Source organism: Bubalus bubalis, chromosome 16 (assembly GCF_019923935.1).
Source record: "Bubalus bubalis isolate 160015118507 breed Murrah chromosome 16, NDDB_SH_1, whole genome shotgun sequence".
Classification (NCBI taxonomy): Eukaryota; Metazoa; Chordata; class Mammalia; order Artiodactyla; family Bovidae; genus Bubalus; species Bubalus bubalis.
Genome location: NC_059172.1, coordinates 10690930 through 10713285, shown reverse-complemented (window position 1 = coordinate 10713285; position 22356 = coordinate 10690930). Strand labels below are relative to the sequence as shown.

Sequence of the window (22356 nt, the reverse complement as noted above, 5' to 3'; positions counted from 1 at the left end):
GAAAGGCCATGTTATTCTCAATTTTTGGAGGAATCTGCATGCTGTTTTTCATTGTGGCTATGCCAATTTACAATCCACTTCTGGGTTTATTCAAAGAAAATGAAAACACTAATTTGTAAAGATACACGAATGTTCATTGCAGGATTACATATAATAGGCAAGATATGGAAGCAACCCAAGTTCCATCAGTGGATGAATAGGTAAAGAAAATGTGGTATACACACACACATACACACACAACGGAATACTACTCAGCCATAAAAAAGATGAAATCTGTCCATTTTTGACAACATGGATGGACCTTAGGGGCTTCCTATGTGCCGCAGTGGTGAAGAATCTGCCTGCTAATGCAGAAAACACAAGACATGTGCGTTTGATCCCTGGGCCAGGAATGTCCCCTGGAGGAGGAAATGGCAACCCACTCCAGTATTCTTGCCTGGAAAATCCCATGGACAGAGGAGCCCGGCTGTCTGCAGTCCAAGGGGGTCACAAACCAGTCAGACACGACTTAGCAGCAGAGCAGGCATGCACTTGGATGGACCTTGAGGGGATCATGTGAAGTGAACTAGATGGAAAAAGACAAACACTATATGATTTCACTCATAGGTGGAATATAAGAAACAAAAAACAAAAGAGATGGACAAGACCAAACCAAATGAAACAAACATGTAGATACAGAGATCAGAGTAAAGATTATTAGAGGGGAAGGATGGGAATGGGGTGTGAGTTAAGGGTATCAAGTGTGTGGGGATGGATGGAAACTAAATTTTTGGTGGAGAGTACACAGTAAGTGTATACAGAAGTTGAAATATAATGTTTTACATGTGAAACATATAATGTTATAAACCAATGTAACCTCAATTTAAAGTAAATAAATAATTTTAAAAATTTTGTAAAAAGAAAGGCCATTTAGGTAATTAAGAGCACCTGAGGGAGATCCCCTTGGAAAGGACAAGGTGGAGGTTGTTGCCCTTGAAACCATCTGCATGCTTAAAAGCAGAGCGCGCAGGCCCAAAGCAGTAAGCAGGCTTACTGAGAGGAGCACGCGGTGGAGAGGTCTCTGAGGCCCCCAACGATTAAACAACTTTGACCAGAGCAGAAATGAGTGGAAACAAGGAGAGCGGTAAGAGCATGGTGGTTGGGTTGGGAGCTATGGATGTGGACTGAGACGGGGCTTTACCTGGACCCCCCAGTGGGGTGTGGCCAATGATGGACTTTGGGGCTTATGGATTCCTGATAGTGAGTGCCAGGCTTTGAGGGTGTGTGTACCCTTCCAGCAAGCAGCCTCAGGAAGGGATGGTTAAGAGGGCAGTGGAGCCTGGGGTTTGCAGACTTGAATTTCAAGCCCCCCTTTACCATCCTGCTGCTGCTAAGTCGCTTCAGTCATGTCCGACTCTGTGCGACCCTATAGACAGCAGCCCACCAGGCTCCCCCGTCTCTGGGATTCTCCAGGCAAGAACACTGGAGTGGGTTGCCATTTCCTTCTCCAATGCATGAAAGTGAAGACGCTCAGTTGTGTCCAGCTCTTAGTGACCCCATGGACTGCAGCCTACCAGGCTCCTCCATCCATGGGATTTTCCAGACAAGTACTTTCCCATCCTACTTGTTTGAATTAACCTCCTGCCTTTGAGCCTCCTGTTTTTAAGCTTCCTCCTTTAAGCCTTACCTGTAGAGTGAGCCTAATGGTGGTACCCTCCTCATTTGTTATTTTTGTTAGTTACTCAGTTGTGTCCAAGTCTTTGTGACCCCATGGATTGTAGCACACCAGGCTTCTCTGTCCATGGAATTCTCCAGGCAGGAATACTGGAGTGGATTGCCATTCTCTTCTCCAGAGGATCTTCCAGATCCAGGGATTGAACCCACGTCTCCTGCATTGTAGGTAGATTCCTTACCCTCCTAATAGAGCCACTTTGAGGATTAAATCAGGCGGTGTATACAAAGAACCCAGACAATAGCCTGGCTCAAGGCAGTACCCAGTGTAAACTGTGGTTGAAAATGTTGTGGTTTCGAAGGGCCTGTGACCCCCAAAAGCTTACACCATTCATACTCAGGCTGGGTATATTAGGGGACTGTGTTAAATTCAACAGGCTATGATAAATTATGTCCTCATTCACCCAATCTGTAAATTGTGGATAACTCTCACCTCCTAGCAGCCAGGATTAAGTGAAAATAAAGCTGCATGTGGCTGGGGCTTCTGGGCAGTCACTGAGCACTCTCATTAGGTATGTGGCCTGGGTTGAAAATGCTGGTCTAAGTTCATCTTATTTTGGTGCATGCGCTTTCTCTTTTTTTCCTTGACTAAGTTAGCTATGCTTGCATCTCTCAAGAACTATCTCTTCATTTTCTTCTAGTGTAGTCTACCAAAGTCTAGCCAGTGTGTGTGTGTACCACATGGGTGTAGCTGTGTTCCAATAAAACTTTATTTACAGAAAGATGAACTGAGGGTACTTCCCTGGTTCAATGGTTAAGACACCACTCTTCCACTGCAGGGGTCATGGGTTCGATCCCTGGTTGGGGAATTAAGATTCCTGCATGCTAAACAGCCAAAGGGGGAAAAAAAAAATGAAGTGGGGTCCTAGTCTATAACTCTACTAAATTCTCTTGTAAAGCATCTGTTAATTCGTTTATGTCTTCCAAGTAGACGTTAGTAATCTGTAGATAGTGTTAACTCAAATTTCCTATTTTTAACTCTAATTTCTTTCCTTGCCTGATATTTTTGGCTGAGACCTCTGGTGAAATGTTGGGTATTTTACAGTGACCATGGGCAACCTTATCTCTTGTTCAGGATTTCAAACCCTTTGGTTTCTCAGCTAAGTTGGAGGCTGGCTTTTTGCCTGAGAGATGTCTTATGTTAAAGAGGTGGCTATTCATTGTATTAAGTTGTTTAAATCAAGAATGGGTGTCTAATTTTGTCAGATGTCTTTATAACATCTATAGATCAAGTGACTTTTATTCCCTTAGGATCTACTAATGAAAAGTTAATAGAAGTCATAGAATTGAATTTCCTTTCTCAATATGACCCCACATGGTCGAAAGGTTATTTTATTATGCTGCTGGATTCTGCTTGCTAGGTGCTATTCAGTTTTAAGTATTGATAATCTAATCATTTGTCCATAGATTTGTCCATAGTTCTTCATATAAAATTCATCAAGTCTAAATATCATTGTTTATTTGATTATGAAATGCGGATTTTCCTTTTCTCTAGTTTAATAGCACTGGAATAATATACTCCTTTATATATATGATGAAATTTCCTTATGACACCCACTGGACCAGATATTCTTCAAGAGACCTAACTCTTTCATAATGTCTATGGAAACTGATTTGCTTAAGATTTTATTTCTTATCTGGGACTATGAATAATTAACTACATTTTTAAACTAGATTATCCATTTTTTCCAGACTTAATCATACCCATTAGAATAGTGCAAAATAGTCTCTAGTTCATCTTATTTCAGTGCATGTGCTTTCTCTTATTTTTCTTGACTAATTTAGCTATGCTTGTGTCTCAAGAACTGTCGCTTTGTTTTTTTCTACTATAAATTAATCATGCAAATATCCCTCTGCATAGTTGGGGCCTGTTCCCATAGTGGTCTTTACACTGGAAGGGCTCACATTGGAGATAAACTTATTTAGCTATTTATAATCTAATAGAGCCTTAAATTGGGCTTCCCAGATGGCTCAGTGGTAAAGAAACTGCCTGTAATGCAGGAGACTTGGATTTGATCCCTGAGTTGGGAAGATCCCCTGGAGAAGGAAATGGTCACCCACTCCAGTATTCTTGCCTGGGCAATCCCGTGGACAGAGGAATCTGATGGACTATAGTCCATGGAGTTGCTGAAGTCAGACACAGCTTAGTGACTAAACTGCAACAATAAAGCCTTAAATTAGCTATAGCTGCATTTTAAAAACCTACTTAAATATAGAAAAATTCATAAGCGTACACCTTGAGCTTTGACATGTGGTTACAGCCATGTAACCATCACCCTATTGAGATATGTTAATATCATCTCCCCAGAAAGTTTCCTGCATCCCATTACAGTCAATTTCGCAACCACCTCTCCAGGGAGCTACTGTTCTGACTTCTATCATTACCAGTTACTTTTAGTTGCCCTATAAGTAGAACTGTACGGTATGGACCTTGTCTGGTTTCTTTCACTCAGTTGGCTTTAGCTTTTAAAGGTGAACCTACTTCCTCTGATTAGTGGTGTCTGTCTTCTTCCACCTGTCACTACTTGCTCTGATTAGCAGGTCCTCTGCAGTAAATCCAGCCCCTCTAGCGGGAGAAATTGGTACTGCCTGTTGAAGTGGAGATGTGTGATGGCTACAAGATTCCCGACTGGGAGTTATTTCCTTTCAGTATATTGACAATAGCATATCACTAACTTCAGGTTTCTGCTGTGGCTAATACCAGCTTTTGATCTATGGTTCCTTTTAAGATAACTTTTTTCTTGGCTGCTTTTGAAATGTTTCTTTGTCTTGTATTTTTTTGTTGCTTCACAAAGAAGCTACATATATATAATTATATAATTTATCCTAATTTGCATTTTTTAACCTTCTTGATGCCATGCTTTGGTGCCTGGTTATTTGGCACTGATGAAACATCTTATTCAATGAGGCTTTAAATTTTCAATAATTGTATTTTAACAACAGGCGATCTAGACTCTCCTGTTTCCTTTAGATCTATCATTTTAACTTCTAATTTTTGTCAAGTTTCAGGCTTGGCTTTTATCTCCTTGAACAGAAAAGCAATGTTTTTACAGCTGACTCCTAGCACCTCAAGTCTAGTTGGTCTTCGCTGTCTCTGCTGGTTTTAGCTCATGCTGCTGATTCATGTATCTAGATTTTCTGTGTGCTGGATGCTGTATTTGAAAAGTCATCCTCTTGAGAAACCTAAAACCTCAGGTATACTGCTCCCAGAGCGTTTGTTTTCTTCTGTCCAGGGACTTTGAGTCACCAATAGAAGAGAATGACAGTGCTGTTGGATGAAGTTAATCCAGCTTCAGAATTTGAGACTTCTAGGGCACATTATGTGATGTGAATGTGCACAGACCAGCCTGGAGTCTGCTAGCGCTGGTTTTCTGCCAGTTCACTCTCTTCCCAGGAGTTCTGGGCTACCGTCAGAGGGCTCAAGTTTAAATCTTGGTTTTACTATGGGACACTAGAAGTTCCTTACCTTCATGGAGTTTCAATTTTACTTCCATTTGAGGTAAGTGTTAGGATTCCCTGGTAGCTCAGCTGGTAAAGAATCTGCCTGCAATGTGGGAGACCTGGGTTCGATCCCTGGGTTGGGAAAAGCCTCTGGAGAAGGGAACGGCTACCCACTCCAGTATTCTGGCCTGGAGAGTTCCATGGACTGCATAGACCATGGGGTTGCAGAGTCGGACACAACGAGTGACTTTCTCACCTGGTATGAGTAACTGGTGCCCAGACAGAGAGAATTCTTCCAACATCCTACAGTTGGTGAGTGGCAACAGAATCTAGACTTCTCAAGGCTGTTTTTACTTGAGTTTTCAGTTTTCCCACTTGTATTTAGGGATCTATACCCCCCATACACCTTGCTTCCCATGCACATAAGGAAGACTTGACAATCTTTATCATTATGTACTAGTTATTATGTAGTAATCTTAATTAGTACATTGAGAAGGAAGAATCTCAATTAGGTTAGGGTACTGAGACCAGGGAAAGCTGGTGCATGGCGAGGGGAAGGAAGGCCAGATGGCAGATCAAACTAGAAGGGCTTGTAGGGTACTAGAGAAAGAGGCAGAAGTATCCTCATATAAATGGTATACCCATGTACTGGCATCCCAAATGAACAGGAGACTAGCTTCCTAGTTCATTCCCCATATTCATTCCCCATTCTCGATTTTTACTGTTTAAGATCTGTCTTTCGGCTGTTATCAGAGGGCACCAGCTGGGCTGGTTCTGAGATTCTGCTTTTATAGAGGTCCCCTGTGTATGCTTTGGGAGGAAAATGGTTTAGAGGTGAGAAATACTGAAACTACGGGTATAGCCAAGACATGAGAGTGTGTGTATCCCGACACCAGACAATTTAGGGCTGAGATTTAGGGACATTATGGCCTTTGTGGAACAATGTCAGTCACAATAGACTTTTCTTATAGAAAAGACCAGTCTTGGTGGAGGTCTGACTTCTTGGTTTTCCCTCAGCCTTGCTGCGTACTCACTACCTTATCAGAAAATACATTTGCCAGGAAAATATACTTTTTGCAGTAACTTGCCTTGGCCCCTGCCTGAGAGCTCTAATTCCAGCCAGTCTCCCTCCCCTAGTGCCTGTTGGCCACACTGACCTCCGGTTTCTGCCCCAGCCTGATCCCTGTTTCCCGTGAGCCTGAGGTCCCCGACTGAGGACTGGAAGGACGCTGAGGGCCACCCACGTTCCTGGAGGACAGTGTGACCTTCTCACCCTGAGTTGAGAGCCCCATTGCAATGGCCCTGTTACTTCTAGGGGATGGAGCTTGGGCCAGAGCAAAGCTTTTGCTTGTGAAACAAGTGTTAGTCTAAGAATAAGAAAAATGTGTTCAATTTCTATCTAAACATTATGTTTCTAATAGCGGTGAGAGAAGTTCTCTGTATTACTGATGAAAGGTTGGCTTCCTAAGTCAAGACTTGGTATCTGTTTGTCCCATGGCTTCATCCAACTGTTGCTCCATCTTCCATAGCTTACAGTCTCCGGTCATGGCTGATCTCTTCACTGAGTCAGCCGCATCCCTGGGGTTGTGCCTCTCCTGCTAGGTACCTGTATGCCCGGATGGTGTGCTAAGGACATGATGATGAAGGCTGACCGGGACGGATACCGAACAAGTAACAAAATTAAGTGCCATCACAGAGAAGTATAGGTTGTCATGGGAATATCACAGGCAGACTAAAGACGGTTTAGAGAGGTTGGGCAGAGTGTCCAGTATTTTGAAGTGCTGGTCCCACAAATTGTAAAAGAAGTAACAAGGTTTTGCATATGTGGGGGGATGTAATGTAGAAAAACTTAGAAGATGGCATTTGGTGGAAGGTGTGTAAGTCTAGATTCTTAGAAAAAGGGATCTCAGTGACTGAGGATATGAGGATTATTTAACAAGGAATGAGAGGCAGTAGTCAGCCTCACATTTTCATACCTCCTGGCTTCTTAATATCTGATTTTTTTTTATTCTTTGACGCTTTACAAAGATGTGCAAAGTCTTATCCAGCATTTGAACTTCTTTTCAGACAGAAGGTTGGGCTGAATAGTTGAAGGTTCAGAAAGTATAGTCTGAGGAACTTTGTTAGAACTGCAATTACTCAGGCTCCACCCCCAAACCCCTGAAAGAAAGTCCAGTGATGAGGACCAGCATCGCATCCTTACAAACCCTCTAAGTGATTCTGGTGGACTTTAAAACTCGAGAACCACGTATCTTGCCCATGGTTTCTGGTGATGGATGTCCAAGGCAGCTGTCACTGTGAGCAGGTCGAAGGTGTTTACAGGAGGGATACAGAGTAGGAGGATGAAAGAACTGAGTTCTGAGCATCTGGCATGACCAACGTGGGGGGAAAATGGAAAAATAAAAGGAATGATGTTCTAGAACAAGCCTTGGCAAACTTTTTCTGTAACAGGCCAGATAGTAGCTATATTAGGCCTTATGAGCCATACGGTCTGTGTTACAACTATTCAGCTCTGCTGTTGAAGTGCAAAGGCAGATATAGATAACACATAAACAAGTGACCATGACTATGCTCCAATAAAACTTTATTTACAAAGACAAATGGAAGGCTGGTTTGGTCCCTGGGCAGTAGTTTACTTTCCCCTAGTCTAGCAGAATGACTTAAGGTTTTGGTTTGTTGTTTTTATTTTTGGTTTTTGTTTTTAGCAGCAGAATCCCTTTTCTTCCTTAGAACTGTATAAAGCAGGAGTCACTCTGAAGAATCCACAGCCTACCTCTTCAATTTCTCCTTTTTCTTGAAGTGGACCCTAAGGTTCTTCCTAAGAACACATATGAGTGACACTTAAGTCCAGTGCTCCAACGTCTGAGCTTGGGCCACTTCGGCATTGCCCTCGAGCGAGCAGGTAGCCCTTCCTCAGCCAGTTTGGGCCTGTAAGAGGTGTGGCGGTAGAAGGAACTGGGGGCCAGCCTGAGATCATGCCTGGGCCTGAGGTTCAGGAAGTCTCCTTTGCTGCAGTGCGTGGTTTCTCTCTGCAGGTTCCAGGCAGCCAGCTGAGGCCAGTGGGAACACCCAGAGTATGAGTGGCCCATCAGACACCCCCCACACGCCCTGTGTCCAGATGAGGGACCAGGCCCTCAGATACCGCAGCATCCACACCCAGCTGATGGAGATGGTGCTGACCTTGCAGCAGACTGTGGAGGATCACATCGTGCAGCTGACGACCAGACCTCAGCAGCAGGACCTGGCGCTGGAGGAGCAGTGGCACGGTCAGGCCATCAGGGAGCAGGAGGCGCTCCTGGGTCGCTTATTGTTCCAGATCGTCAGCTTCCTGCCGGCTGGGGCCCCAGGCAACCAGAGTGCCCAACCGCCTTGCACGTCCATGGACTCCAGGGGTGATGTCGGAGGTGGGCAGCCGGTCCAAGCAAACAGGCAGACTGGCCAGATGTTCTACCAAGAGAGTGATTTTGAAAATACAGTTATCAGCTATGACCTGTCCAACCGTGGGATTGACATCTCGGCCTTATACCACTTGAGCTTCCGGGACTACGACACCTACCAAGGAAACAAATACCACAAGGACAAGAACACCTTGGTGAGGATGGGGGACAGGCTCGAGGGCCCCCATCACAGGGATTTACTGAGTCCTGTGCCAAGAACTGTGCGTCCTCATTGATTCTTCCCAGCCCCATGGAGTAGGTGCTATTGTCCCCTGTAGGTGAGGGGGTGGGCACAGGAAAGTTGACAAGCTGGGTCTGGTTTCCCCTCCTGTCCTAGCTCTTATCTACCGGGAATCACTGTGGTCACTGTGGTAAGTGAACCTACCCTTGTGGAACTCATGTCTAGTAACAGATCTCAGCCATTGGGGAAACAGATGTGAATAGCGTTCCCAAGAGCACCAAGGGGCTGCCTGCTTTGGAAACCATCAGGGAAGATCGTTTAAAGGTTGAGTCCATCAGTCAGGTGATGGGGGTAAGGGAAGGGTCCTCCAGGAAGGAGGAACAGCATGGGTGGAAGCTTCAAGGTGAGTAGAGCTTGGAGTGATTGGGAAAGGAGGCCTGTGCGACTTGAGTAGAGATGGTGAGCACTCTAACAGAGGTATGGATGGGATCAGGCCATTGTAAGATGTTGGGATGTTATCCCAATGGTGATGGGATCAAGAAAAGGCTTCCAGCAAGGGAGGGTCCCAACAGTTTTCCAGCCAGAGGGCAGGGGGCCACAGTAGCCTCCCCTTTCGTTCTGTTCCCACCCAAGGGATGTGTGGCCAATGGCCATCTGCTTTTCTGGGGCCCAAATGAGTCGGGTATCCTGATCGGCCTCTGAGGGGCCATGCCCCTTCCAGGAACTTGAAGGGGCCCTTCCATGGATGTGGAGATGGCAGAGGTGATACTGGCAGGGACTGGTTAAGGAGCCAGGCTCTGGGGCCAGATGCTGCTCATCACCAAGGTCATGTGGCTAGTGTAGTTTATTCAACCTTTCTGAGCTTTACTCTCTTTCAGCGGGAGAGCAGAGCATTTTCTCAGGAGTTGTGAGAATTAAGGCAATTGACATGAACCACTTAGTCTAATGTCTAGAATATAGGAGCTCAGTGAATTATGGCTGGTACATAATATAACGATTACTACTTATGTTGTGGGTTGGCCAAAAAATTCATTCAGTTTTGAATAAAAATAAGACACTTTTCATTTTCACCGAGAACTTTTTTGGAGCAAGGTACTCACTAACTGAATGGATTTTCTGGCCAACCCAATATATGGCTCTAAAGAGGGAAATTTGCAAGCTGTTAAGATTTGGGAGAATTTGTGGAATTTTTTCTGATATTAAGGTTGTCAAACACAGATTTTATTGCCTCATGGAGCAGGGAGACCTCCATTTGGGCTCATCCAGAGGAATAATTATGACCTGTTTAAAGGGGTCCATGGTGGGCAGGGCAAGAGGACTGACCTTTGATTCCATCTATCTCCAGGGCTACATCAACCTTGGTACCAGTGAGAACAAGCTCTGTACTGATCTTCTGGCTGAGAGGGTAAGCCACGTTCCAGCCTGTGCTGTGACCCACCTTCAGGCCCAGGTCCCCCAAGAATGGGTCTTTTAGCACGTGGTAGACACAGGAATAAGACTTAGAAGTTTGAGGAAGGGAGTGGGGAAATAGCTTCTAGAATAGCACGTCTAACCTGCTGACTGGCCTTGCTGTGTTGGGAAGTTTTCTCTGGACGGGTGTGTGGTGGGTAAGCTGCCAAGGGAGAGTCTAGATCAAATGTAGGGTTGGGGAGGTTGTCAGACACTTCCCGGGGGAGATCTAGTTGTATAATCTTTGACACGAAGACTGAAGCCTCCGTTCATCAGGGAGCATGTAGCATATATGCCCATTTCCCTCTGGGAGGCCCTGTGTTGTAGGGGAAACGCCCATGGGCATCCTAGGAGTAGGATGAAGCCTCTTGGGCATCCCTGGTCTGGCCGTGCTCACACTCTATTTGTCCACAGTTGAGTCAGAGTGACATGACCTACGTTGATGAAGATCTACTGCAGTACGCTGATTGGAGAGGGCAACCATTGTAAGTAGCCCCTGGACCTGGGGTCTTCTGGTCTACAGGCACCCGTCTGCATCCAGGGAAAGACTTCCACGTTCTCTGCTGGGTGCCTCCCTATTGTGGGGGTAATGACTTCTAGAAAATGCCTAGTGTAGACTATCAGAGCAGGCAAGCTGGTGTAGTAGAAACAGCACCGCTCTGTCATTCAGGAGACCCGAGTTTTTGTCCATACTCTTCACGTCTGTGTCTCCTAGGGGGTTGACAGCCTCAGTCCCCTGTTCACCCTGTAAGGACCCTGAGGTTGCACGCTCTGCTCTCGTGAAAAGACTGAAGTCTAGGCTGTGGGGAAAGCCCAGGGCCGATCCTGGAACGACCGGTCTGTCTGGGTCTGTCCACAGCCTGCGAAAAGAAGTGGCCCGGTTCCTGACCTTCTACTGTAAGACACCTGAGCCCCTTGACCCAGAAAATGTGAGTCTCTTCCCAGCCTTCCTGACACCCTGGTGGAGGACCATATTCTTGGGTACCTCTGCATTTCCAGAAGAGCCTCTCAGAGTCGGGGCAGGGTGGAGGCCAGTGGGTCCTCGCTGAGGAGACTCCCCACGGGGAGGGAGACGGGGAACCGATCTCTCTCACGAGGATTGGTTTTCAACTTCTGCCTTCTGTGTATCTTCTCCAGGTGGTCATTCTAAATGGCTGCTCCGCTGTCTTCTCTGCTCTGGCCATGGTTCTGTGTGATCCAGGGGGTAAGTCAGTGGGCTCTGCGCTCCCTCAGGGACACAGCCCCACGTGGGCAGGCGCGCATGGGCCCTGGGCCCTGGGCCCTGAGGGAGAAGAGGGTCTTGACTGAAGACCTTTCCCCTGAAGCGCTGGGGTGCCTCCTGCACCGATTAGAGCATCTTCCTACTTTTTCTGCAGGAGTGAGGGATTTGAATTCCCATTTAATATGGGCATGTTACAGGCCTCCAGTCTGCCCCAGGAATGGTGACATCTGGAGCCAACTCTGTCTAGTATTAGTCGGACTTTTGGTCTCAACCCCAATACAAAGAGCCCTAGTCAACTGGCTTAGGCAATACAGATGTTCTATCTCTTCGACACACAGCAAGTTGTGTGTCTCTGGGGATTCCCAGGTGGTGCTAGTGGTAAAGAACCCGCCTGCCATTGCAGGAGACTTCAGAGACTTGGGTTCAATCCCTGGGTTGGGAAGATCCCCTGGAGGAGGGCATGGTAACCCACTCCAGTATTCTTCCTGGAGGGCCCCATGGACAGAGGAGCCTGGTGGACTATAGTCCATAGGGTCACAAAGAGTTGGACATGACTGAAGCAACGTCAACAAACAAACAAAAACACTGAAATAAAAAAACTAGGTTCTAGATCAAGTAAAGCTTGAGAGATCTGTTCTTGGTTTCCTTAACAATGCCTCTGAACAATTTGAAATAAGAATCTCAGATTTCTTGATGAGCCTACTGCATGGTGCTCCCAAGATGGCCAGTTTCACTGGAAGGAGTGGGTCCTTGATTAGCTCATCAAGGAGGCCAAATAGATGGAAAGAAAATAACACATTAAGTCACCAAGCCCAGGAGACCTGAGCCACATAGAGAGATGAGAGCCCTCTCTTTGTGAACCCTCTCTGCCTCCAGTGTCGGCCTGGAGCTGACAAGACTTGCTGATGATTCATGCTCTACCTGCTGCAAGCCTAGCTTGAGTCCCTGGATTCCAAGTAACCTGCAGCAGTATTCTCCCCTTTTCTCTTCTAGTGTACCCACAAAGAAGAAACTTAAGGGTTTTGTTTTCCTAAATAACATTTTTAAGAGTGGATTGTATATAGAGCACTGGCTTATCATAGCTCAGATGGTAAGAAATCTGGCTGCAATGCAAGAGATCTGGGTTCAATCCCTGGGTCAGGAAGATTCCCTGGAGAAGGAAATGGAAACCCACTCCAGTCTTCTTGTATGGAGAATTCCATGGACAGAGGAGCCTGGCTGGCTACAGTCCATGGGGTTGCAGAGTTGGACACGACTGATCGACTAACACTCACACTTATATATACAGAGCCTGCGCTGCAAAGCACTCACCCCCACGTAGGAGGGATTACACAGGAACCTTCTCTGAGGGGTGTGTTGCTGCTGATCTAGGGGACTTCACTGGGAGACCCTGAACTAACAGCACTGTCTCTCTGCTTCCAGAGGCCTTTCTAGTCCCCACCCCCTCCTATGGGGGCTTCGCCTTTAGTACCCACCTGTATGCGAAAGTCAAGCTGGTTCCTGTCCACCTGGAGAGTCAGGTCAGTGTGGGCCTCCTTCCCCTGTTCAACTGACCCAGGCAAGGGAATGGTCTAGGCATTGCCAAGGTGGAGGTTGGTCTTGCTTTTCTCCTGTATAAGTTATGGGAGAAGGATGGAGAAATTGGGCCAAAAGGGCATGTGGGACTAGTCCCCAGGTATGAAGGGAAAGGATTGTTCAGGGTTTCTAGGAATGAGGAATCCAGGCCTGGAAGCTTCCAGATATGTGGTTCTCAGGCTGAATCTGTCTTCCAGGTCACTGAGGCAAACGGCTACCCCTTCCAGCTCACTGTGGATAAGCTGGAGCACGCCCTGCTCAGGGCTAAGATTGAGGTGAGGTGGGAACCGGGTCTTCAGAGTGGGCACTGCTGCTCCGGAAAGGGGCTGAATATGGAGACAGTGGGATAACTTGTTCACCAAGACAGTGTGGGTGCCTTCTTCAAAAGAGGCAGTGTCCCAGGGCACATCCCCCAAGGAGCCCTGAGCCTGGCTGTGGGCCCCCAGAGCTTCCTCCTGTTCCCCTCTGCAGGCTCCATGATACTTGCTCCTCCAATTGCCCACTGAGGCCTTGATGAGGGGTCCGATCCTACTCGGTGCCCTGGCCTTGACCTTCAGCAGAACTTGATGTGGAGGTGAAGGATTTGTGTTCACTTGGTTATGCTTGGTTCTTTTCAGGGGAAAAAGGTCAGAGGTCTTGTGCTAATCAACCCTCAGAATCCTCTGGGAGATGTCTATTCCCAAGACTCCATGATGGAATATCTGGAATTTGCCAAGAAGTATGACTCCCACCCCCTTGAGATGAAGTCCGTAAGAAGGGTTCCCATCACTCACAGTCAAGGAGTCAGAACTGGAAATAATATACCCTAAGTGTTCTCACTGTGTAGTATACTTTGTGCAGTCATGGACAACTAACTGAAATGGACGTGAAGTAAAAGGCACCCACGTGCTCACTGCTTCAGACTTTGCCACTTCCCTTCTCGCCTTTGCCTGTGTGCACATACCCATGTAATAGTCATGCACCCTGTTACTTCCCACTCCCCATAGCATAAGCTCTTCCTGCATCCATTTCCCAAACTCCTTGGCTTGAGGTGCCAAGGAAGGTGAGTCCCTCTAGAATTTTCCTGTCCCTGTTTCTAAGAACATGTTAACATCAGTTATTAATATCTCTGAAGTCTGGAAATAGCCTTCTTAGGGTAGATGATCTTCCATGGTCTAGAAGAAATGTGTATTTGAACTTCATAACGAATCCAGACCAATTAACGGCGGCACATGGGGACAAGAGAAAGAGTGCTGGGGGTGCTCTCCATGCCGGCTCTAGTATGGACTAGGGAGGGATTAGCTTTCTAGCTCAGAAATCAGTTTCTTCCTATGAAATAGAGGTAACAGTACAGCTTCAGAGCACTGCTGGGAGAATAAAGGAGACGAGGCAGGTGTGCACTTAGCCCACTTCATATCCCTGTTTGAACCAGACCCTAGGTGGGAGCTCTTTTTAAAAAAATTTTTTTGATTGTTTATTAATTGCACTGGGTCTTAGTTGTAGCACACAGGATCTAGTTTTCTGACCAGGGATTGAATCTGAGCCCCTTGCTTTGGGAACAGGGAGTCTTAGCCACTGAACTACTGGGAAGTCCTGGGAGCGCCTGACTATACCAGAGGAGATGTCTCTGGGACGCCCAGCCGCTACCACTAGTCTCTACTTGACAGTTGAAGCGTGGGGCCAGATATTCTCATGCATGTCTCTCAGATCCTGTTCCTTTCTAGCACCCCAAAGTCAGGACAGAAGGTCCCCTCTGGTGAAGGAGAGACCCCCTTCTACCTTACCACACCTCTTGGAAAGTTTGGATGGGCTTCTGGGGCCTTAGGAATGTCTGGTCTGTGTTCGGAAAAACCTAACAAATAAAGTGTGAGTTACAATTAGAGAGAACCTAGATAATCGTTCTCTTTCACCCAACCTGCAGGTACAACCTCCACGTGATTGTAGATGAGATGTACATGCTGTCTGTGTTTGATGAAGCCATCACATTCCACAGTGTTCTGAGCATGAAGAGGTGAGTTGGTCTCAGCGGGACTTGGGAACGAGAACCATGAAGCTCCTGCTTTTGCAGGGTGAGTCCATGGGCAGTGCACTCCTTTGGCTATGAGCCAAGAACTGAGCTTAGAACCTCCAAGAGTGTGAAAGTGAGCAAAGCATCATCTGTCCTCCAAATGTCTTATCTAAATGCCACTTTGTACATGAGATAGTTTAAGAAGAGGGTAGAAGGAGCATGGTCAAGTCAAGATGAAGCCCTACAGAAGGTCAGGGCTTCTTGATAAGTAGTGCACAGGGAAAGAAGAGAAATAGAGGAGAACTTTCTTAAGGGTTGGTATTTGGCCCTAGGACAGGATCCAGCAGGCAAAGCAAGAGAAGAACATGCCTGGTAGACAGAACAGTTTCACCAAAGGTGGGGCAGAAAGAAATAGGTGAACACATTTTAGAAATGTTTGGAAAGTCTAGAAATGGTGGCCCACTTGTATGAGGAGCCAACTGCCAAGAAGGTGGCTTTGGACTTGCTGTAGGAAGACCCCGAGCCAGGCTGAGAGTCCTCGAGTACCTTCAATGGGCACTTGAGAGGTCTCCCATCTGGTTCCACAAGGATACCTTTTGTTGACTTCCTGGCTTAACTGGGGTAACTGTGTCTTGAACTTTGGGTCCCCAGGCCCTTCTGTCTAGGAAGGCCCTCAAGGCCACTTTCATCTTCCCTTCATAGACTGCATGCCATCATCCTTCAAGTATTTCTCCATCATCTTGACTCTTTCCTTTCTAGTTTGCCTGATCCCAACAAGACCCACGTGATCTGGGGCGCCAGTAAGGTGAGCCCCAGCCGCCTGTCCTTGGGTAGGGAAGGAAGTGGAGCCAGAAGAAGGCAGACCAACCGGGCATTCCCTTCCCTTCTTCTCTTCTCTAGGATTTCTGCATCTCTGGCTTCCGCTTTGGCGCTCTGTATACCCACAACAGGGAGGTGGCCTCTGCCATGAGCTGCTTTGGCTACCTCCACAGCATCTCTGGCATCGCCCAGTACAAGCTGCATCAGCTGCTTCAGGACAGAGGTACTGAGCCCTGTCCCAGGCTGGACCTCATGGCCACCGGGAATTTCTGGGTCTGCATGGGCCTCTGACATGCCTTCAGTACACTGAGACCCTGTTCACTGTCTTGGGTTTAACAGTGGCAGGATGGGATGTTTATAGGAGGGCAGATGCAGCCGGGTATAGAAAGAAGACAGAGGTGCTGGTCTAAAACACTGACCATCTGAAAGCTTGTGCTCTGCCTGCAAAAGGGATAGTCAATTGTACTCTAGGACTTGAAGGTGGGAACTTCAGAGATTGGTCTTTACATGAAGGTCAATTTTTCCTCCCGTTCAGGTGGCGCAGTTGGTGAAGAATTCGCCTGCCAATGAAGGAGATGCAGGTTGGATTCTGTGTTAGGAAGGTCCCCTGGAGGAAGAAATAGCAACCCACTCCTGTATTCTTGCCTGGAAAATTCCGTGGACAGAGGAGCATGGCGGGCTACAGTCCATGGGGTCGCAAAGAGTTGGATAAGACTGAGCACTGAGCACAAACCTGGCCTATTTCAGGCAAAGATTACCAAAGAACAGCCTGACTCTTCAAATGTGATTTAACTTCATCTTCCAGGGTGGCCAAAGGAGAGGCTGTTTGGGCAGGCTGGTGCTGCTATATCTATGGCACCTGAATTTACCTTCCCTCTTAGATCTTAAGTGAATGCTGGCTTCAAAGAGAATTTCCCACCTTTAATGCCATGGTTCAAACTTAGATAAGAGCTCCTTTTAAAAAATTCCCTGTCATTGAGCAGATGCCAGGCCCAAGGATTTAAACTGAGAGCAGGGATACATGAAACAAAGTTATCAGATAATCTGATTTAGAAAACAATCTGCTTTCAGCTTTGGGTGGAGAAACTGGTAGACAGGAGAAATCCAACTGGATGCCTCCGTGCAAGGTGCCAGGCCTTCTGATATTTGGTGGAAACCAGATTCCCAGCTTCTTGAACACTGGTTCTCAATCTTGGATGCACGTGGGAATTACCTCATGAAGTTGCTCAGTCGTGTCCGACTCTTTGCCACTCCATGGACTGTAGCCCACCAGGCTCCTCCATCCATGGGATTTTCTAGGCAAGAATACTGGAGTGGGTTGCCATTTCCTTCTCCATGGGATCTTCCCGACCTGGGGATCGAACCCGGGTCTCCCACATTGTGGGCAGACGCTTTACCGTCTGAGCCACCAGGGAATCCCTCCTGGAGAGTTTAAATACCGATTTGTAGGGAATTAGGGAATTTAGTCATTCAGTTGTGTCTGACTTTTTGCAACCCCATGGATTGTAGCCTGCTAGGCTCCTCTGTCCATAGAATTTTTCAGGCAAGGATACTGGAGTGGGTTGCCCTTTCCTTCTCCAGGGGATCTTCCCAATCCAGGGATCGAACCCGGGTGTCCCACATTGCAGGCGGATGCTTTACCATCTGAGCTATTAGGGAAGCCCAATGTGTAGGCTGAATCCACAAAGATTTTGAGTTAGATGTCTGGGGATATAATCTGGCCCATTAGGCCTTTTAAAAGCTCCCCAGGTGGTTCTAAAGTGCTACCAATGCTGAGAATGGTTGTGCTAGGGTCATCCCCAAGCATAATGAGGTTCTTCACAGCCCATTTGTTAGGGTCTAAAGCAGAAGGTGAGGGAACTATGAGTAGCAGCTACTTGCCCGGTTGATAACAGCGGTATCAACCCCATTTAGGGGACACCTCAACTTCTTGCTTCAAGGGTGTAAATTCAAACATAACCTTATTACACAACTATTGAGAAGCCCAGCATCCCCACCTCGCACAATGGAAGTGGTGTCGTGGGTGGTGGTGTTTAGTTGCTAATCGTGTCTGACTCTTTGTGACCCCATGGACTGTAGCCCTGGGATCCTCTGCCCATAGGATTCTCCAGGCAAGAATACTGGAGTGGGTAGTCATTCCCTTCTCCAGGGCATCTTCTCTACCCAGGAAACAAACCCGCGCCTCCTGCATTGGCAGGTGGGTTCTTTACCACTGAGCCACCAGGAAAGACCACGTGTTAGGTATGATCAGTTCAAATACGATGCAGTCAGTTGGGTAGAATCAGCAGGCATGAAGCCCAGGGAGGAAGCATTTGGTCAGGAGCCCTCTGGCAGATCTCAGCCCTGAAGTATGTAACAGCTCTCTTCCTCCATCCACTCAGAATGGATTGACAACATATACCTGCCCAGTTATCACTTCCGGCTGCAGGAGGCTCACAGGTATGTCACTCGCAAGCTAAAGGCATCGAAGGTCCCTTTTCTCAATCGTGGCTCCGGCCTCTATGTCTGGATCAACTTGAAACAGGTGAGCTCTGGGACTGAAGACAGGTGTTGAAGGGCAGATCTGCCGGCTGGGTCTTGAGCTCAGCTCTGTCCATCTCTCCTCCCCAGTACCTGGACCCATGCACATTTGAGGAAGAGCTGCTCCTCCATCGCCGCTTCCTGGACCACAAGCTGATCTTATCCCCAGGCAAGACCTTCATGTGTAAGGAGCCTGGCTGGTTCCGTCTCGTCTTTGCAGCCAGGCCCCACCTGCTAAGAAACGGTGAGTGGAGCTGACCTGCCGGTCCTGGCATCCTTCACAGATGCCCCCGCCACTCCTCTGTAACCCAGGAGTGGAGTCGCCCCTTATTCACCTTTTGCAGCCTACATAGCTCCAGTCCTTCTAGGCCCTCTGTTACCCCTTTCATACCTTTAAGTCAAAGTGAAAGTCGCTCAGTCATGTCCGACTCTTTGTGACCCCGTGCACTGTAACCCATGGAATTCTCCAGGCCAGAATACTGGAGTGGGTAGCCTTTCCCTTCTCCAGGGGATCTTCCCAACCCAGGGACTGAAGCCAGGTCTCCCACATTGCAAGCAGATTATTTACCAGCTAAGCCACAAGGAAAGCCCATACCTTTAAGCTCTTTTGCAAACGAGAAAATGTTAGGCACTTGAAGCATATTATACTTTTGGTATGTCAGGTCTGTGTCTGTCATTGACGAGGCACTGGGACTGTAAGCTATCCAGAAATGGAGCTCTGCCCACACAGAACTTGCCAGCTACTAGGTGAGATAGATAGCGCGTGATCTAGAAGTCCCTGTATGCTATACTGTGGAGCTGTGATTCTCCTCTGAAGGCTACAGAAACATGACAATCATTTTATCTACTGCATCTCAACACATGCAGGTCACTGTTCTACCCGCTGGGCACATAGCAATGAATATTTATGTTACATATCTTTTGGGCTAATGTGGAAAATAGACCGAGGGAAGGGCCACTAGAGGCAGGCAGAAAATAATGAGGCCAAGGCTATAAGCTGCTGCTGCTGCTGAGTTGCTTCAGTCGCGTCCGACTCTGTGCGACCCCATAGATGGCAGCCCACCAGGCTCCCCCGTCCCTGGGATTCTCCAGGCAAGAACACTGGAGTGGGTTGCCATTTCCTTCTCCAATGCATGAAAGTGAAAAGTGAAAGGGAAGTCTCTCAGTCGTGTCCCACTCTCAGCGACCCCATGGACTGCAGCCCACCAGGCTCCTCCGTCCGTGGGATTTTCCAGGCGAGAGTACTGGAGTGGGGTGCCATTGCCTTCTCCAGGCTATAAGCTAGGTGACAGGATTTGATTTTGAGTCACGAAGGTAATCTAGCAGGCAGAGGCTGGGACAGTGAAGCCAAAAGAGCCATGGGGGATGTGGCAGGAAGACTTGGAAATCTATCCCCCAAAAGGGAAGGCTCAAGTTCAGCATCCCTGAACCAGAGGTTCTGTGGTGGTCTACTGGGACCTGCATGTATCTGGGGCACATGTGCACTCCAGCTAAGCTTTCCTGTCTTCATTTGGACCCTCTAGCCATGCGTCGGTTCCAGCAGGTGCTAGTGGAGCAGGTGCAGGAGCGTACAGTGAAGCAACTGGAGGAGGCAATGAAGGAGGAAGTGCCTACCTCCCAGCCAGAGGCTCCAGCCAGGCCCGCTCTCAGGAAGTCCTGATGTCAGCGTTGGATCTGGAAGGCTGGGCGCTCACCTGGAGCTGTGACCAAACAGTGGCTCCTCCAGGCATGAGTGCGTTTGACCCCACCATCAGCCCCCTTAAGCATCTGTCATTTTGGAAGCTTTACATCTTCTTAGTCTCTATGAGCCATTGTGTGTGTGCAAAATGTTTTTATGGGAATTCTGGTGGGAAAGCCTAGAGGAGGAATAAAGGGAGCTCTCTGGGTCCCTGTTTAGGTGGGTTAACTTTTATATTCTGTATCTAATAAATTCCATATTCTTTAAATTGCAGGCCTGTTTTATTTCACATTCTGCATATGACCTTTTGGGAGCTAGATTTTTAAACTTAATTTTTAATTAAATTTAAATTAAATATTAAATTTAGTTTTGAAATTCTAAAGCAGGTAAAGCAGGTTATATGTGAAGAATACTTTCTAGGGCAGGCCAGAAAGGAAGGGAAATCATGATCCCCAATTGGCAGAGCATTTTCTAGGTATTGGATGCAGTGTCCCATAGGATCCTTACACGATCACACTCACCTTACACATGTGTGGCTACGTGGTAGAGTGAGAGTATAGTTTAAAATGTTTCTGCTTCCAAATATGAGTTCTCTCCATTTTTGCCTTTTTTAAAGGCTTTTAAAATGAATCTCTGGTGATAAGCCTGAATGAAGTCTTCCATTTTCATCTCTAGGGTTTTCAACTGTTCAAATCATACCTCCTGAGCATTTCTCTGCAAAACCTTTGCACATCTGAGCTTTGGTCTGAGCATCGAAGCGGTGAAATGGGCAGAGTGGGGACTACCACGATTTTATAGATGTTGGAAGAACTATTAGCAGCCACTGATGGCTTTGATCAGTCACTTGGGTTTGGGATCATCCTCACTCTCTTGGGCAGCTTTGTGGCCCACCAACAAATCCTGATTCTTCAAGACTTTTTGACACCAGGCAAGTTTCTTTAGAAATAAACTTGATTAGTAGACACAGAAAGAGTTCATGCAACTAGAAGAGATGACTTTCCTTCTCTTTAATATTTATGTCTCTTATTTTTCTGTTCTAATTTCATGGCCTAGACCCTCAAGTACAGAGTTGAATAAAAAAGTAAGAACGTTCTTGCCTTGTTCTCAATCTTAACAGGATTAAGTTCGGTCTCTCATTCATAAGTATAATGTTACTGGAAATATTTTTCATACTGCCTTTACCAGATAGAAGAATTTCCTTCAATTCCTAGTTTGCTGAAAGTTTTACCATAAATGTGTGTTCAGTTTTTACCAGATGTTTTTGCCTGTACCTTTAGAGATAACATAATTCTTTTAGTTATTAATGTGATGAAATTATATTCATTAAAAAATGTTACAGCAACATCATAGCCCTGCAATAGCCCCATAGAGTCATGATACATCACCTTTTTATACATCGTTGGATTTGGCTTTGATGTTAAAATTTTTACATCTATTTTCATGAAGGATATTGTATTATAATTTTCTTTCCTGGTATTGAAATGAATTTTTTGATCAGTTAATTTAAATGTTTATCAATTGTATTAATATTTTCCAAAGACCCAACTTTTTATTTCATTGATTTTTTTTTTTCCCCCTGTGTGTTTCTCTTCTGTTTCATTTCTACTTTTTATTTCCTTTTTTAAACTTCGGGTTCAATTTGTTATTTTTCTAACTTTTTAGTAGGGAAGATTAGACCAAAAGTTTTAAGCTGTTTTTTCTAAATGTAAGCATTTAAAGTTATTGATTTCTCTCCAAGCATTGCTTTAGCAACATCGCATAAATTTTGATAAGTTGGGTTTTTATGATCATTCAGTTTTCTACTTTTCCTTGTGATTTCTTCAGTTCTGTCGCTCAGTTGTGTCCAACTCTATAATTTATTTAGCAAGTATTTAGTTTCCAAATATCTGGGGTCCTTCAGCTATCTTTGTTAATGATTTCTAGTTTAATTCCTTTGTGATTAGAGAACAGAAACTACCAATTTCAATCCTTTGAAATTGAGACATTTTAGGGCCAAGTATATGGGGGCTTCCACCCATGGTGGCTCAAAGGTAAAGAGTCCGCCTACAATGCAGGAGACTCGGGCTTGATCCCTGGGTCGGGAAGGTCCCCAGGAGAAGGGAACAGCAACCCACTCCAGTATTCTTGCCTGGAGAATCCCACGGACAGAGGAGCCTGGCTGGCTACAGTCTATGGGGTCACAAAGAGTTGGACACGATTGAGCCACTAACACTTCCATTCTTAGTTAATAACTTTTGACTTTTAAAAAACTGCTCTAGATATTAATATATATATATACACACATGTATATATGTATATATGTGTGTATGTATACATATATATGTATGTATATATGTG

At 46.3% G+C, this 22356-nt stretch overlaps 1 protein-coding gene across 4 annotated transcripts; it reads left to right on the top strand.

The window, feature by feature from the left end:
* The first annotated feature begins 968 nt into the window (after window positions 1-968).
* On the top strand, window positions 969-20287 carry ACCSL (1-aminocyclopropane-1-carboxylate synthase homolog (inactive) like). Of its 4 annotated transcripts, none has more exons than XM_044929240.2 (16): window positions 983-1123; window positions 7857-8053; window positions 8187-8743; window positions 10115-10174; window positions 10633-10703; window positions 11078-11147; window positions 11356-11422; window positions 12863-12960; window positions 13213-13290; window positions 13633-13733; window positions 14916-15005; window positions 15762-15807; window positions 15903-16044; window positions 18203-18345; window positions 18432-18585; window positions 19865-20287. In XM_044929240.2, exons 3-16 carry the CDS (start codon window positions 8228-8230, stop codon window positions 19999-20001), a joined length of 1773 nt encoding a protein of 590 aa, XP_044785175.1. In that variant the 5' UTR covers window positions 983-1123; window positions 7857-8053; window positions 8187-8227; the 3' UTR covers window positions 20002-20287. The 4 variants fall into 4 exon arrangements, with proteins under 4 accessions (XP_044785174.1, XP_044785175.1, XP_044785176.1 ...); XM_044929241.2 differs by having other exon boundaries at window positions 1027-1123; window positions 7882-8053; XM_045162920.1 differs by having other exon boundaries at window positions 1069-1123; window positions 7952-8053.
* Window positions 20288-22356: the final 2069 nt, after the last annotated feature.

Coding starts and splice junctions, on each gene's coding strand:
- ACCSL (XM_044929239.2), top strand. CDS start 1,102: ATGAGTGGAAACAAGGAGAGCG. Junction 13,291..13,632: donor TGCTCAGGGCTAAGATTGAG/GTGAGGTGGGAA, acceptor GGTTCTTTTCAG/GGGAAAAAGGTCAGAGGTCT. Junction 13,734..14,915: donor TATCTGGAATTTGCCAAGAA/GTATGACTCCCA, acceptor CCCAACCTGCAG/GTACAACCTCCACGTGATTG.